Source organism: Temnothorax nylanderi, unplaced genomic scaffold (genome assembly GCF_030848795.1).
Source record: "Temnothorax nylanderi isolate EJ_2023f unplaced genomic scaffold, tnyl_v1.0 TNYL_tig0757_pilon, whole genome shotgun sequence".
Taxonomy (NCBI): Eukaryota; Metazoa; Arthropoda; class Insecta; order Hymenoptera; family Formicidae; genus Temnothorax; species Temnothorax nylanderi.
Window position 1 is genome coordinate 21,291 of NW_027249819.1, and position 15,489 is coordinate 36,779.

At 46.3% G+C, this 15,489-nt stretch overlaps 3 protein-coding genes across 3 annotated transcripts; all 3 read right to left on the reverse strand.

Annotated features, from left to right (window-relative positions):
- Positions 1–2,397: 2,397 nt before the first annotated feature.
- LOC139785222 (uncharacterized) lies at positions 2,398–3,102 on the reverse strand. Its single transcript, XM_071724391.1, has one exon. It carries the CDS (start codon positions 3,100–3,102, stop codon positions 2,398–2,400), a length of 705 nt encoding a protein of 234 aa, XP_071580492.1.
- An 8,022-nt stretch (positions 3,103–11,124) lies between these two features.
- LOC139785221 (uncharacterized) lies at positions 11,125–11,937 on the reverse strand. Its single transcript, XM_071724390.1, has one exon. The coding sequence runs from the start codon at positions 11,922–11,924 to the stop codon at positions 11,127–11,129; it is 798 nt and encodes a 265-aa protein (XP_071580491.1). The 5' UTR covers positions 11,925–11,937; the 3' UTR covers positions 11,125–11,126.
- Positions 11,938–11,954: 17 nt separating this feature from the next.
- LOC139785223 (uncharacterized) lies at positions 11,955–14,926 on the reverse strand (the record flags this gene model as incomplete). The annotated part of the gene is made up of 2 exons (XM_071724392.1): positions 13,800–14,926; positions 11,955–13,716 (listed from the first exon to the last, which is right to left on the reverse strand). Coding segments are annotated over exons 1-2 (2,889 nt in total), but the record flags the coding sequence as incomplete, so codon positions are not given.
- Between the last annotated feature and the right edge of the window lie 563 nt (positions 14,927–15,489).

Consider the following 15,489-nt stretch of genomic DNA (forward strand, 5'->3'; position numbering starts at 1 on the left):
TAAAAGACAAAGGAGATATGACGTCATCGGGCCGATGATCGACCCGATAACGTCGTCGAACCTGTCGAACATGTTCGTCGTAAACAACATTTTTCTGGGAAAAGAGGGGGTGTTATCGCGTAGACTAAACAATATATCTACGCAGTACGTAAAAGACAAATCTACGCAGTTCGTAAAAGACAAGGAAGAAATGACGTCATCGGGACGATGATAAAATTAGGTAGGGATGGACATACATGCAAAGAAATTACATCATTCATTTAGGTGTAAAAAAAGCCTGTTTATTTAACTCTTCTTTTACATGATATATCTTACGTACTAAAAAACTTAAAGCTGCGAGCTCACAATCGATGAGCTGATTCGTATTGAACGCATCGCTAGGTATATTACATTCGACGCTTCCTTGGGATCCGTCACGGTGGACGCGATATCGGAGGAACTGCGCAAACTTTGCATCGACCGTCGCAAGTATTCTGACCAAACGATCGAATCTCGCCTCGATGCACGATCGAGATCGAACATACGACGCAACGTCGATTCGGTCATCATCAAGCGTACGTTTGCAGATTCAAGACGTATGAGTTTGACGTTATTAACCGACGTACAAACTCTCACCGTTAGCGGTCCAACATTTATAAAACTATGGACATCTTTGTAGTCGTTGCCAAAGAAATTCTGAATGTTTCGCCGTTGCTCGTAGAGTGCCTTCCACGTTTTCGAGAGACAACAGCAGTTCCTTTCCTCGATGATCTCCCACTGCGATCTCCACGTAGCTCGGTGGGCTCACGTTGATACCAATTTCGAGGAATTTATATCCCGTAGCTGTCAGCGCGTATCGTCTGCCGAGTATGCGTACCGCGCGACGTTCCCGCGAAATGCTGTATAAAAGAAATGAAATTAGTTTATTTTCGTAAGTAATACAATTTGCAAAGATATAAAAACTGGGAGAGGCTCTATTTTTTTTCTTAAAAGAAACTTACCTATTACATCTGGCCTCATACGTTTGAGTTTCAACGTCGTGAATCGGCACGTAATAATTCACGGCATTCGCGCGTTTTGCACCGTTGTTGCTGTTGCTGCTGCTGCTGCTGCATCCTTCAAAGGAGAACATTTTCGCTCTCTAGGCTCTGAGAAGTTGACCGTCAGTACAAGCGATCGCGACAAGACTGATCGTGTAAAATTAATCTAGTATACGCAACAATTCCAAAAGTAATGATGTGGTGGGGGAAAGGGAGAGGGGGAATTAATGTTTATATATAGAACTGCGCAGTGGATTTTTTTTATTAGGAGAGGGGGAAGTAAAGCCTACTCTAACGGTGATAATGGGGGAGGGGGAGGTAAGAAATAAAAACATTATAAAAAGTTATATATAATTTATTTTTAAAAAAAGATCGCAAGTTCTTATGGCGTCGCGCGCGACCACCAGTTAAATAGTTTTATTACATTTTGTAACGCGCAATTCTTTTCATGTTTTCCGCATCGCATAGTATTGGTGTCATCTAGTTTATTCAAAGATTCGATATCTTCGTAATGCGCATCCAGAGTCTCGACGATTAGGTTTTTTCGCGCATAATTCTCCAGCAGGATCCACCAGCCATTCTCGTTTCTGACATCCCTTGACGATACACGAGAGTCGGCATCTCGTCGTCGTCGTCATCGTCTTCTTTCTCATCATCGTCTTCTTCTTCTACACCAAGCACGGCCGATGTAATCAGGCGTTTCACCATGCTGTACGGCACGTTTCCGTCTTCCCATCGTAATCCATGGTGATTGCGAATCAACCAGGTAGCGCACGATTTATCGGATTTTGTGAGGAGATTCCACGGCATGGGGTAATTAAAGATGTGATGCGACAGAACGCAGCCTTTTCTCAGCACCGCCACCTCCTTCACGACAAATTTCATCCCGACGAGGAATCCTTGCAGGTCCACGAATGTTGGTACGGACATGACGAGATTTCTTTATCTCTCTCTCGTCAATGCGTCAATCGAGAGGAATGACGCGCAACTCTGCAAACCGTCTCGCGACACTCTGATTTATACTTCCCCCTCCCTTGCCCCCCTCAATAATTGTATCGAAGACTGATGGAAAGAGAGAGAGAGAGAGAGAGAGAGAGAGAGAAAATATTCACGTCGACGTTGCCGCGAACGCTCAGACTATTTTGCGCACCACGTTCGTCAACGGGTTGTACTCAATCACGCGGTCGTGTATGATGAGACAGTAAGCGGAGGTATTCGGCGGTACGTTCTCCATGCAATCGAATTCTATTCTGACATCCACGGTGGCGTTTTTGACGGATTCGTTTTGGCGAGAGCAATCGATGATCACAAACGGGCCGTTACGTAGAAAAGTCGAAACGGTGAGACTCGGCTCGAGATATTCGTATCCGTAGTAGCCCTAGCAGAAACGCGCGTACATATCGTACAGAATCGCCCATCTGGGTTTACCAAAATCCAAATTCAAGTCGTCATACGGATAAACTTCTGAGTTTAGATAGAGTTTTACGTTGGTCAAGTTGCAATCGTCGAATCGACTTGTGTCGGCGGACATGACGTTCTTCCGACCCGTCTGCAGAGCGAAGACGACGTATCGCGGTTTCTCGAGCTGAGTCGCGGTCTTAATGGCCCACGAGTGCTTGGTCGTGTTCTGCAACAGGGGATACTCGTACAGATCCCACGAACGGAAACCCATACTTAGATATCGTCCGTTTTCCAAGGTGCGCAACATCGACAGCTTGTTGATCTCGTTCAATACCACGTGAGGCATTCGCCATTGTATCTTATGTATTTTGATGGTGGGCTCCAACGCGAGACTTCCCACCAGGGAATTGTTGTCGTTGCGCGATCGTATCAAGATCAATTCGTGACGAGCATTGATCACCACGCGTTTGTAATCCTCGCAAAATCCCAGTAACGTGTTGAGCGGTACGCAGAAATTGAAATATCCATTCGGGTTATTCTGTGGCTCCCAGCCAGCGTTTCTCAGGATCACGCTTCTGTCGGACGATACCGTAACGTAGTTCTTGAGCGTGCTGGTTATTCCTACGTTTCTGCAGCGATCAATCTCCATACCGTCGAGCTCGTATCGAATCTCGTCGAACATGAATGCAACGCAATTAGTCCCCAGTACCACGTTATCGACTTGGCCGGCTGCTCTGGTCACCGCCAATGTTCCTTCGACGTAGAGAAAACTTTCGCACGGCAACGTATACAGATCCTGCTGTTGTATAGGTATTCGTATCTCGTCGCTATAGTCAAACGTTGTGTTGGCGTACGGGTTGTACGTGTGAGTCTCGATCTTGACGATGCGATCGTCGAAGACCGGCTCGCCTCCGATGTTGAGAATTTCAGTATCGTTCAGATGTTTCGCACCGCGAATCCCAGAGATTGTAAAAATTTAACGTTTAACGCGTTGAGCTTCTTTCTCGTCGCTTGTTTAACATCACCGAATGTCGACTTGACGATATCGTCGATCGGCGCAACCGTAAAGATATTATTGTTGTTATCTGTCGCGTGCTCCGAGTCGTTCAACACTAGCATCTCATATGTCGCGCGCACACTCACGCTCACGCATACACGGTGCGTTATCGCTCTCGCCGTCGTACGTGCAATCTGACGGTGATCTCTTCTCCGCGAAAATCGAGCAATCGTCCGTCTTGATCAGCGACGCGTATCGTTAGATCAGTAACGCTCCGCGCGATGATCGGCAGATAAATGATCTGCGCCGGCGTTTCCGATATTTTATATCCCGGTGGTACGCTCGGTGAAAACTCGTGTATCGTATGAACGCGTTTACCGTTGCTGTACGCACCCGCGGTCACGTTACACTCCACGCGGATAATGTTTACGTTGATAATATTAATCGGTGCGTCCGATTCATGCCACTGTCCCGGCTGCAATACACGCGTCGACGAGAATCCCAGTAGCGATCCGACGTTGTTCGGTTTGTTAAAGTTCACTCTGAATGCGCACTTGATCTCTCTTTTCATCGTATTGTAATTTGCGCGGAGCACTATCGGGTACTCCGCGACCTCGTCTTCGTAGCCGTTCGCGCGAACGGTTTCCTCTCGCGCGATATTCGCGACCGACATACGATCGTCGTCGTCGTTGGAACGAACCACGCGTCGCGGACGTTTCCGTGAAATTTCACGTTTCAAAAACTCGTGTATGGCCCGTATCTCGTACGATCCCTCGGGAATCGTAATTTCCGTGTCATCCTCGTCAAAATAAAATTTATTATTCAAAGAATTCACGTTCGGAATCGTATGATAAGTCTCAAAACACGTTAGACCGAGCTCGTAGTCACTGTCGCTCAGATCCACGGCGGGAAAATAGTGCTCCGCGAGGATGCTGCTCTTCCCGGTCAGCGTGAACGTTATAGACATGTCGACGGGAGCTGTTCGACGAACACTGAGTCTCCGCAAGGCGCGTCGTCAGGTTTTAAATTAGCGTCGATCGTCGTCGATTGTCCGGAGAAATTGCAAGCACAATTGTCCACAGATGCTCTGATCGTATCGCTGATAAGACGTGTGATTGTACTCGATCTTCGTCACGCTCGGTCCGAAATATCGCACCAGTTTTTTCGGTGGCCGAAGATTGCCGAAACTGTCGAAATATACGACTCGATCTCCCCTCTTGGCGTACGCTACCCAATGGTGCCGGGGCCCGCTGCATCGTCCAAATTCACGATACCGCTCTCGTTTCGACGTACGCCATCGACGATCGGTAACGAATCACGCATGAAAACACCTCTGAAGAACGGTACGCGCATTCGCCTTGCCAGTCGACTCAATTGTACGTTAGTCGTAATACCCGTGGGCATATTTAACGTCTTTTTGACGTTTTTTTTTTTCTTTCTAATCTTCAACGCTACTCCTCGCCCGCGTTTGTGCGGGCCGAGATACAGTCCTTGTCCATATTTGTATGGAGCGAGATAAAGTCCGCGACCTTCCATGGCGCGATTGTGACGTTGCGTCTCTTCCAGCTGACGCCGCGCGGCTTTGCTAGCGTTCATCGCCGTTGTAATTCCAGGCCGCTCCGCCGGCCAGAGAACCGAGAACTTCCAACAACGGTAGAATCGGCAATACGCCACCTCGATTCGCTGTCGGAAGTATCCGTTTCTTCGTCGACCTTTTCCTCGTTCGTGTTTTCGTGTTTTCAAACCCATTCCGAGCTTCGTCTTAGCCTTTCATAGCCGCCCAGACGGCTGTAGCAGCAGCCCTCTCTCCGAGAGTCGAATCTCTCGCGATGACGCGTCCCAGCGCTCTCTCGGCGAGTATCTTGTCAGCCACGTGTCTCTCGGTGAGCTCTTTGCTACGCGAATAGTCTATGTCGTGCTCGCGACACGCCGCGTCCAATGGATTTACACCCGGATCACCTCTAGCCAATCGTTCTTGCAAACGAGTACCCGGACCGCAAAACTGGTAGCCGGGAATGTGCAATTCGAACGGAAGTGCACCAATCGCGCGATTAAACAGACCTCCACCTGTTTTTTTTGTTTTCATTGACATTTGCCGCATTCGGCGCTAAAATCGCGAATGCTCGAAGGTCTCGACAGCAGGACGAACATCTGTGCGACTGAGCGATTCGCGGTGCCGCGCATCTATAAATAGACGTTCAAACGAGAAAGTTCAATTCAGTCGTACAAAGTGTGAGGAAAAAATGAGATTTGTGCGACAACCGTTGACGATTCGCGTGACGAATTGCGACGACAGATCACGACCGATGGAGGGCAACGCGGAGAAGCGCAGACACGGTACGATGCTGCCGACTACTATACGCGCGATCATTTGCGGTCCCTCGAATTGCGGTAAAACCAACGTTCTGATAAGTTTACTGGAAAGTCCGCACGGTGTACGTTTCGAGAATGTGTACGTGTACTCGAAATCGCTGCGACAACCGAAATACCGATATCTGGAGAATTTATTGACATCGATCGACGAAATCGGCTACTACACCTTCTCCAATAACAGTGACGTCATTCCACCGAGCGACGCGTGCCCAAACTCGATATTCGTCTTCGACGACGTGGCGTGCGATAAGCAAGACACTGTGAGAGAGTATTTCTCAATGGGCAGGCACTCGAGCGTCGACTGCTTTTATCTCTGTCAGACGTACGCGAGAATACCTAAACATCTGATACGCGACAACGCGAATCTGCTGATCCTATTCAAACAGGATGGTACTAATTTGAAACACGTGTACAACGATCACGTAAATACCGACATGTCGTACGATGAATTTTGCTCGTTGTGCCACGATTGTTGGCAATGCAAGTACGGATTCGTAGTGATAGATAAGGACAGCGCGCTTTCGAACGGCCGATACAGAAAGGGTTTAACGTGTTCGCGATACCGCAAAAGCGGTCAGTCGTCGCCGATACGTCGTCGAAGGTGAAACGTTAGCGTTACAGAGAGAGAGATCGACGCTCTGCTTTGTTTTTTTTTTTCCCCGCGATGGCTGCGATCGACGGGAGCGAGACGATTCGCGAACGCGAGAAGATCGTGAAAGATATTGCGAAAACGAGTAATTCGATTCGTAAGAAACTTCGCACTTTGAAGACCGGTAAGGTCGAGAAGGACATTGAGTTGGACACGCACTTTAAACCTCTCATCGGGCCGCTGAAAAAGATCGTCGACAACTCGAGCTTGACCGCGGTGAAGAAGGAGAAGCCGGAAAGCGTCGCTGGTGAGGAGGAGGAGGATGCTACACCGAAGATAAAGAGGGAACGATTAGACTCCTGGTCGGATCTCTCATCGTCGACACCGCGTAAATCTAATCAATCGAAACGCTCGATAGTACTACCAATAACCTCTACACCGATAACCTCTACACCGACGCGAACCGTGCAACGTACAAGTCCCGAATTTCTCGAAAACGAGTATGTTTTCGAAACCACGGATGACTCGATCGGGACGACCGTTCAAAAGCAGTTGCAAACGTCGGAGGGGCGAGAATTGTTTATAGAAACGTTGGAAGATCGCTTCGGTCTACTGAGCCGAGTGTATATCTCGTCTGTTTTGGGCGCCGATCCAACGATAGACGACGTGTACGGCGTTTATCTCGACAAGAATGAATTGATGCTCGGTAATAAACGTTTTTACGTGGACAAAGCGGATAACATTCATATCGGCGACGTACGATACGCCGGTACACCCGGTATTTACGACTTAATCTTCAAAAAAATACCCGTTGATAAACTCTACACGGAGGCCGATAGGGAAAAGTACAGGAGCATACTGTTGGCGACGAGTGCTCATAAATACAAGCACGATCCTCGCGAGCGAGTAAAGGGTAACAGGGGATACAAGTATCTATTTGTAATCTCACCGTTGATATCGACCGAATCCAAGACGAAAAAATCCGGAAAGGGCGTATTCGCGCCTCGCGCGATGACGCTAACCGACAATAAGATCGACTACGTGCACTGGGACGACCCCAACGAGCTGGTGGATCGTCTGCGATTGCTCGACGCATCGCGTCAAGCTGGCAACAATGCCCACGACAACGAGATCACGTCAATCATCGAGGAACTTCGCGAGGCTGGGCTTATTATAAATTAAACGGCGCGACAGCGATCCGTTCAATCGGTGTTGAAATGCCAATCAATAAATTCGGATTGTTCGAGCGGAGCGAAGACGCGACGAATGCCAATTCGTACCATCGGTGGAGCGGATTAGTGAGAAATTTCGTGCGCGACAACGCTCTGTGTCGCATCGCCACGGACTTTGACGCAAGGTCGTGCAAGATTCGTCGCGTAGCGCAACCTGAGACTGACGGTGACGCTGTTAACAAACTATACGTGGATCAGTGCGTTAAAAGTTTGCGAGATCAACGGAAAGAGTCAGACGAGAAGCTTACCGCGTTCGAGAAGGACGTGCGAGCGTTACAGACTGCGGTAAACGCGCTTCGGCGTGCGAATATCGTTAGATTGGAAACGACTCGCGAACGACAATGAGTGACAAGAAACGGTTCAGCAGAAACGACTATCGAACGGCGACGAGTGAAGAGAGGCAACGGTTAATTAACGACGGTGACGAACAGCAACGAACGACTCGAGAACGGTTGTCGGACGGCTGTCTTACGGTTCAAGAACGGTTGTCGGACGGTTCAAGAACGGTTCAAAAACAGCTCAGAAACGATTACGAGCGGTTCAGAAACAGGTGCGAACTACGCGGTGACAGAAAAGGCTACAAACGGCTAAAGAACGTCGACGACGACGACGACGACGATGAATGATAAACAACGGTTAACTGACGACGACGAACGACAACGAACGATTCAGGAACGGTTGTCGGACGGCCGTCAAACGGTTCAGGAACGGCTCGAAATCGTATCTGAGCGGTTCAGAAACAGCGACGAACGACGCAGAAACATAAACAGAAACGGCTACGTACAGTTAAAGAACGACGACGAACAACCAACGAAACGTTAACCGACCATGAGACCGTTAAAATCGACCGATGTGGATAAAAATATCGAAAAGCGACGGCTGGTGGACGAATTGCACGCACCGGCGAGAAGAAATTTTCCCCGCAGACACGTCATAGTGCGAGGATACGACGATCTGTGGCAGGCTGATATCGTCGAGATGCGTCCGTACTCGCGTTTCAACGGAGGCCACCACTACATACTCACCGTCATCGATGTGTTGAGCAAGTACGCGTGGGCCGTGCCGCTCAAGGGTAAAGGCGGCAGCGAGACAGCTGACGCTATCGCTGAGATAATTCGAGATAGCGGGAGGTGCCCTAGTAATCTACAAACCGACATGGGGAAGGAATTTTACAACACCGACGTGCAACGTCTCGTGAGAAAACACGGCATCAATCATTATTCCACGTATTCGGTGATGAAGGCATCGGTCGTCGAGCGATTCAATCGCACGTTAAAAAACAATATGTGGAAGATGTTTACGCTCAATGGAAATTACAAGTGGGTCGACGCCTTGCCGCGACTCGTGTCGGATTACAACGCGCGCAAGCATCGAACGATCGGCATGCGACCCGTCGACGTTACCCCCGCGATCGCCGAAAGACTCTTGGCTACGGTGTACAGCGCGATAAAGATCGCGGGCCCGGCAAAGTTCAAAACGGGCGACTCGGTACGCGTCAGCAAATACAAGACGATTTTCGAGAAGGGTTACACGCCGAATTGGACCACCGAGGTGTTTAAGATCGTTAAAGTGCAGCATACCAATCCCGTAACCTATCTACTCGAGGACTATCGTGGAAAATCCGTCGCTGGAGCGTTCTACGAATATGAGTTGCATCGCGCGACGTATCCTGACGTGTATCTCGTGGAGAAAGTACTGCGCAGGAAGGGTGACGAGGTTTACGTGAAATGGCTGGGATTCGATGGATCGCACAACTCTTGGATACACAAGAATAATGTTATTTAATTCGTACAGATTGTATTTTTTTAAAACATATGAAAAATAAACTATGTAAAAAATATTAAATACAAAATATCCAATATATAAAAATATGTAACGACGTATGCAACATATAAATGTTTGAAATACATATAAAATGTTTGAAATACATATACGATATCTTTATTAATATCCTTTCTAATATAATATGTTATCTACTATTGCGGGTTTCGTGGCGCTATAAACAAATATTTTTCTTGAAGAAGGGGGCTGTTATTACGTATACGTATCTATTTCACACTATTTTTTACGACGCAGTACGCGAGACAAAGGAAGAAATGCAAAACAAAGAAAAAAATGATCTTTCAAGATTCAGTTGGAGCGAGAGAGAGAGCAAAGGGTATATAACGAGGGATGCATCAAGCTACAGTAGTATGATTTGAGAGCTTAAACACCTCGGTGATACATCTGTGCATTGATTGAGACATTTAAAATCTGTGTACAGTGATCGAAACAGTTAAAATCTGTGCGGAGCGATCGAAACAGTTAACAATCTATGGTGCAGCGATTCATCTGTGCAACAGTTCATCTGGTAAATTTGCAAATTATTATTATTTAAAATTATTGGAATGTGATGTGGTATAATTTTTATGACATATTTTTTGTCAAAGGTTTTTGACAAAATCGCAGTATGGAGATGGTGGTGGAAGGCTTCGGTCTGAAGCTCACGCAAAAGGATCTTCACACGCTGGTCGATTTAAATTGGCTCAACGACGAAGTGATTAACTTTTATATGAATCTACTGATCGCCAGAGGTACATCTTCGAACAAATATCCGAAAGTACATGCGATGAACACGTTCTTTTACCCAAAACTTCTGTCGAGCGGTCACTCGTCTCTGAAGCGATGGACCAAGAAGGTGGACATCTTTGCGCAAGATCTCATTATTATCCCAATACATTTGAATGTGCACTGGTGTATGTCAATAGTAGATTTCCGCGATAAAACAATTGTTTATTACGACAGTATGGGCAGTGATAATCCGAAATGTCTGGCTGCGCTAAAACTATATTTACAAGATGAGAGTCTTGACAAAAAGAAACAACCTTATGATATGAGTGATTGGATATTTTATTCCGCCAAGAATATTCCGCAACAGACGAACGGCAGCGATTGTGGTGTATTCTCTTGCATGTTCGCCGAATACGTCTGTGCAAGCAGGAAGATAACGTTCACGCACGATGACATGCCGTACTTTAGGAACAAAATGTTTAGGGAAGTAATAAATGGAAATATTATATAAAAAAATTTTTTATTGAATAAATGTTTATAATATAAAATATAAAAATATATGTGATTAATATTGTATAAAAATTTTTTTATTGAATAAATGTTTTATAATATAAAATATAAAATATATACGTGATTAATATTCCTTCCATTATACATATACGTACATACATATATACATACATACATTCATACTAGTACATTACATTACATTACATTACATTACATTACATTACATTACATTACATTACATATTATATTACGTTACATACATATGTTGTGTTATACTACTACTACGTACATTACATACATATATTCATATGTATATACGTACATACATTTTATTACATATATTGCATACATTACATACATACATACATACATACATACATACATACATACATACATACATACATACATACATACATACATATTATACATACATATATACATACATACATGAATCTTCACTGTTCCTTATCATATAAAGGTATGCGATAATGTCCCCAAGGCAATGTATCTGTCGAATCCGGCACGATATATCGCTTATCGTCGTAAGGACTCAGAGCGATTTTCGTCTCACTGATAGTGTACACTTCGTGCATTTTCGATCGTATGCACGACTGCGGTCGAGTCATTTCGATCTCATCGTTCAGACACCGCGTGTAGTCGTCGAACGTAATGGTGCGCGCGATAACGTTGCTTTTGACACCTTTAGCTTTTTTACAATCTTTTTTGCCATCGACTCGCAAGGCATACATTTTCGCCCTAAGTCCAACGAATTCGGTCATGATCGCGCCGTTGTTTTCGTCCTTCATCAGGCCCGGCACTTTTTTATTCACGAGAGGTATACCGTAAGCGTTATCTACCGCGTAATCACTCGTGTCGAACCTGGCTATATCACGTTTCATCGTCTCGTACGCGTCGTCGCACTCGATATGATAAATCAAACTGTCCGTGTCGGTATACATGATTCTACACGAGTCGCGGTACAGGGGAGACATGTACTCGTGGTGAAATTCGTATAGGCATACCTTCGACAAGTCGAGGATGCACATGCCGACGTAGATCGGTTTGTCGAATTTCACCTCGAGTTTGCGCATTTCGACGGCTACCAGATTTTCCGAAAACACGCTCCTGCTGTGGAAATTCGGTCGCGCGATCATTGCCTCCGCGCCGTATCGTCCGTCCCACTTCGTCAGTAACTTTACATCGACGTGATTGCGTACATTCTCCATCGTTTTCCCGAAAACTGCGTTATTCATTAATTTATATAAATTTTTTTCGAACTTATTTTTGGCCTGTGTTCTAAATTCTGTATTGAGTTCGATGTAAGCGCGGAGCCACGCAGATTGAACGAATTGTAATACGCGATGTATTTTTGTGACGCGAAGACCGTGGCGCGTGCACTGCTGTAGATTGCGATAATGAATAACGTAACGCTCCTTATCGTTCACCGTGGCGAGAAGTTTGTCCTGCCGTTTGCCGGGCGGTTTATCGCGCGTTGGACAGAACGGTAGGTCAGTGTGCGCGTTGTGTTTATCCTGCGGATACTCTAGGTCGACCTCGAGAATATAGCCCGTAGGCGAATCCAAAGCGATCGCGTTATAGTCGAAATTCGACACGTCTTCGACCCATCGAAACTCCGCGTAGGGCAATGGTTGACACATCGCCCAGCCGTACAAATTGTTGACATCGAAGTACATTAGATACGATGACGGTTTCGATGAATCGTACGACTGCATGTACTTGTTGTTGGCCAGCGCGTATCTGTTTGAACATTGACTCAAACCGCCGCGTATACCGCGTTCGATAAACATGACCATGTCAATGTCGGTGAGCAATTCGAAATTGATACGCGTATGCTTCAACATAGCATCCCACGTAAAACCTGGTAGAGTATAATAATACGCGGGATCGAGTCCATAACTCGCGACGCAGCTATCGCGAAAATTTTCAAAGATATCGGCCAACAGCAAGACATCGGTTTTGAGATATAAATCGCTGTAGTCACCGAGCGTTCGAATGGTGAACCGCTGCCAGACGTTGACGGCGTGCGCGTAATCGCTCTCGGATACGGTTTCACCGGTCAAGGAACTGTAAAATGAATCGCGCGGCGGTAAACACGTATCCTCCAGCTTTTCGACGCTGTCCACGTATTCGTATGGAAAGACACCTTTTCGCGTCAATAATTTGAAATCGTCGTCGGATAACGCGGAAAATTTGGAACGTATAATTTTTAATTTATCCTTGTCGAGGAAGGATGCCAATTTTGCGAGACTCGCGCTCAGAAATTTATACGAGTCGATAAATCTTAATTTTATGTCGCTGCGCGAATCTGATCTTTCCGCTGTGTCTTTCACATGCTTCGTGAATGAGATGTACTTTTCCTTTGTTATAGGCAGTACATCGATCGAGCCTTCGAACGCGGCAGCTATCTCCTTGATAATAAAGTGTGCGTCATAGCCCGACAGATTGTGGAATATTACTGGGATGAAGTGAGAATCCTTATAATTCAGATTGCACGTCGAGTGTGCCGGACCTCTGTAACGCCCGGTCAGGTGGCAATGATCGCGTACACGATTATCATCCGGCGCGAACGGTTTTTCACATATGTGACATTGCGTCGCGCTGCGAAATGTCTCCCACTCCTCTCGCGTTAGGTCTACCATGCATACATTGTCTGACAAGATATTCTTTACGCGATGCGCCAATCCTTTGAGTTCCTCGACGAACCACGCGACGCAGTCATTATCGCGACGAAATCGATACGCTGATAACGTTTTGTCGTACGAGCACTGTATGTAGTATGCTATACTACATACCCGATGATGTTGATAGACGTATGACGCGTGTTCCGTCTCCGGTTGTGTCTTCTGCAGCACGCACTCCAGATCGGCATATACCACGAAGGGAAGTCGCTCTTTCCTGCCGTGGTTCTTGAAGCTCAGCCACTTGTTGTCCTCGCTCGGCAGTCGGATTGCGCATTTGTTTACCTCTCGGCAGTCCACAGTGTAAGACTGCAACTTGTCGCTCAAACTAAAATAGTGAAGACATCTGCAAAAAAGAAACACAAATATTATAAATTTTTTTATATACAAAATATTCTATATATTATTTAAAAAAGTATAGACACTTACCGATCACAAATGTACTTTGTGTGTCTATGTTTGTTAATTTGTGAGCTCACGAGGCGGGATAGATGCTTAATCCACGCAAAATGTCCAACATTGTTGTCTCGTGGATCCTGCACGTACAGCAGATTCACATGTTTATCACTCGTGCGGTCGGTAAGCCGTATTGGAAGAACGGTTGACGTCTTCTGTCCCTCGATGGTATAGACATTGACGGATATATTGTTGAGCCGTTCGAACTTTTTAATTTGACTCAACGTCATTGGAAACTCAATGTCTCGTACATTCAATACCGTTGAATAATGCGGGTATGATGATTTCCGTTCTGAATGTCTTTCGGCTGGATGCAAGGCGGCTACCACTGACCACGCAAAACACGCATTGTCCATAGACAGTACATTGATTACCGCATTCTTCGTTTTAATGTCTTGAGGCAATTTCAAGTGACACCCCGCGCGCAAAGGATTGTATCTGTTGACGTTCACCGTCAAATTGAGGATTCGCGTCAACGCCCACCCACTGTCGCGTTCCTGGAACTCCTCGAGTTTCGCTAATGTGGGCTCGATAACGTGCCGCTCGTACCACTCGCGCAAGTGCGATGTACGACAGAGTTCTTTGTTATTTGTATTAAAACTCTTATTGGCACGTTTATCGCCCGCCACAAACTCTCCGTTGAACAAGGTGTTCACTTTGACACAGTTATGTTTTCTTATAATGTCTCGCACTCGCTTGCACACTACGCTGCAGGCGTCTTCCAAAAACTGCCGCGGTTCTACATGGTCTGTATTAATTACCGCACCAGTCATTATCCGCGATTCGAACGCGGCGTCGATTTCTCGCCATACGAGTTCTGTCGCGCGCGTGTCGCCACTGTTACCGGCATTCGCATAATCACCACCGCTACGGATAAATTGTCTTTCCAATCGCGTCTTCGCACCCTCGAGTCGCGCGATTCTGGCAACCAACTTTTGCCTCTGCCCGATTGAGAGCCGCGGACGTTTGGCACGACAACCTTCTTCGAGCTGCTCGACGAATTCCGTGCATTGCAGCGCCCATGTAAAATATTCACCCAAGGTAGCGACTTGGTCGGACAGCTCCAATAGATCGCGTTCGGTTTGCTCGAATTGATCCATGTTTGATCTATTTCGCACAAACTCAGTTCAAACTCGCTATCATCATTATTGTTCTTTCTCTTCGAGTTGTTCGCTCGAATCTTCATTCATTTCGCGCAATGCAGCTCGTGCTTGTAGAGTATTCAAGCGATAGTATTCCGACCATACGGCGTAATCACCTTCACTGTTCCTAGGTACTTCGAATTTAACTCTATCCCACCGATTCCAAAGTTTATCGCGAAACACCTCTTCGTCTTCAGCGCTCATGTAACGGAATCTCTTTGGAATTTTCATCGCAACTCCACTCATATACCGTTCCGATCTATTACCGAAAGCTATTATTGTTCGTATCCACAGTTCTTCCCGCACACATGGATTTCCGATCGCCCTTCGCAGAGAGTACGTCGTCAGATTCCAGCGAGCGTCCTCCTTCATCTCCTGACTCCAGCGATTCCGCTCCCCCGCCATATCACCATATAAGTTCGGTGATGGAGTCGCTCTGTTTTGCAGCGAGTCATCGGAATCGGAATCGGACGCATACATAGTCATTTTATTCATTATTTCTTCCATTTCAATTGTCCCCG

Excerpts from the sequence above, each read along its gene's own strand:
- LOC139785222 (XM_071724391.1), bottom strand. The coding sequence starts at position 3,102 with ATGTTCGACGAGATTCGATACGAGCTCGACGGTATGGAGATTGATCGC.
- LOC139785221 (XM_071724390.1), bottom strand. The coding sequence starts at position 11,924 with ATGAATAACGCAGTTTTCGGGAAAACGATGGAGAATGTACGCAATCAC.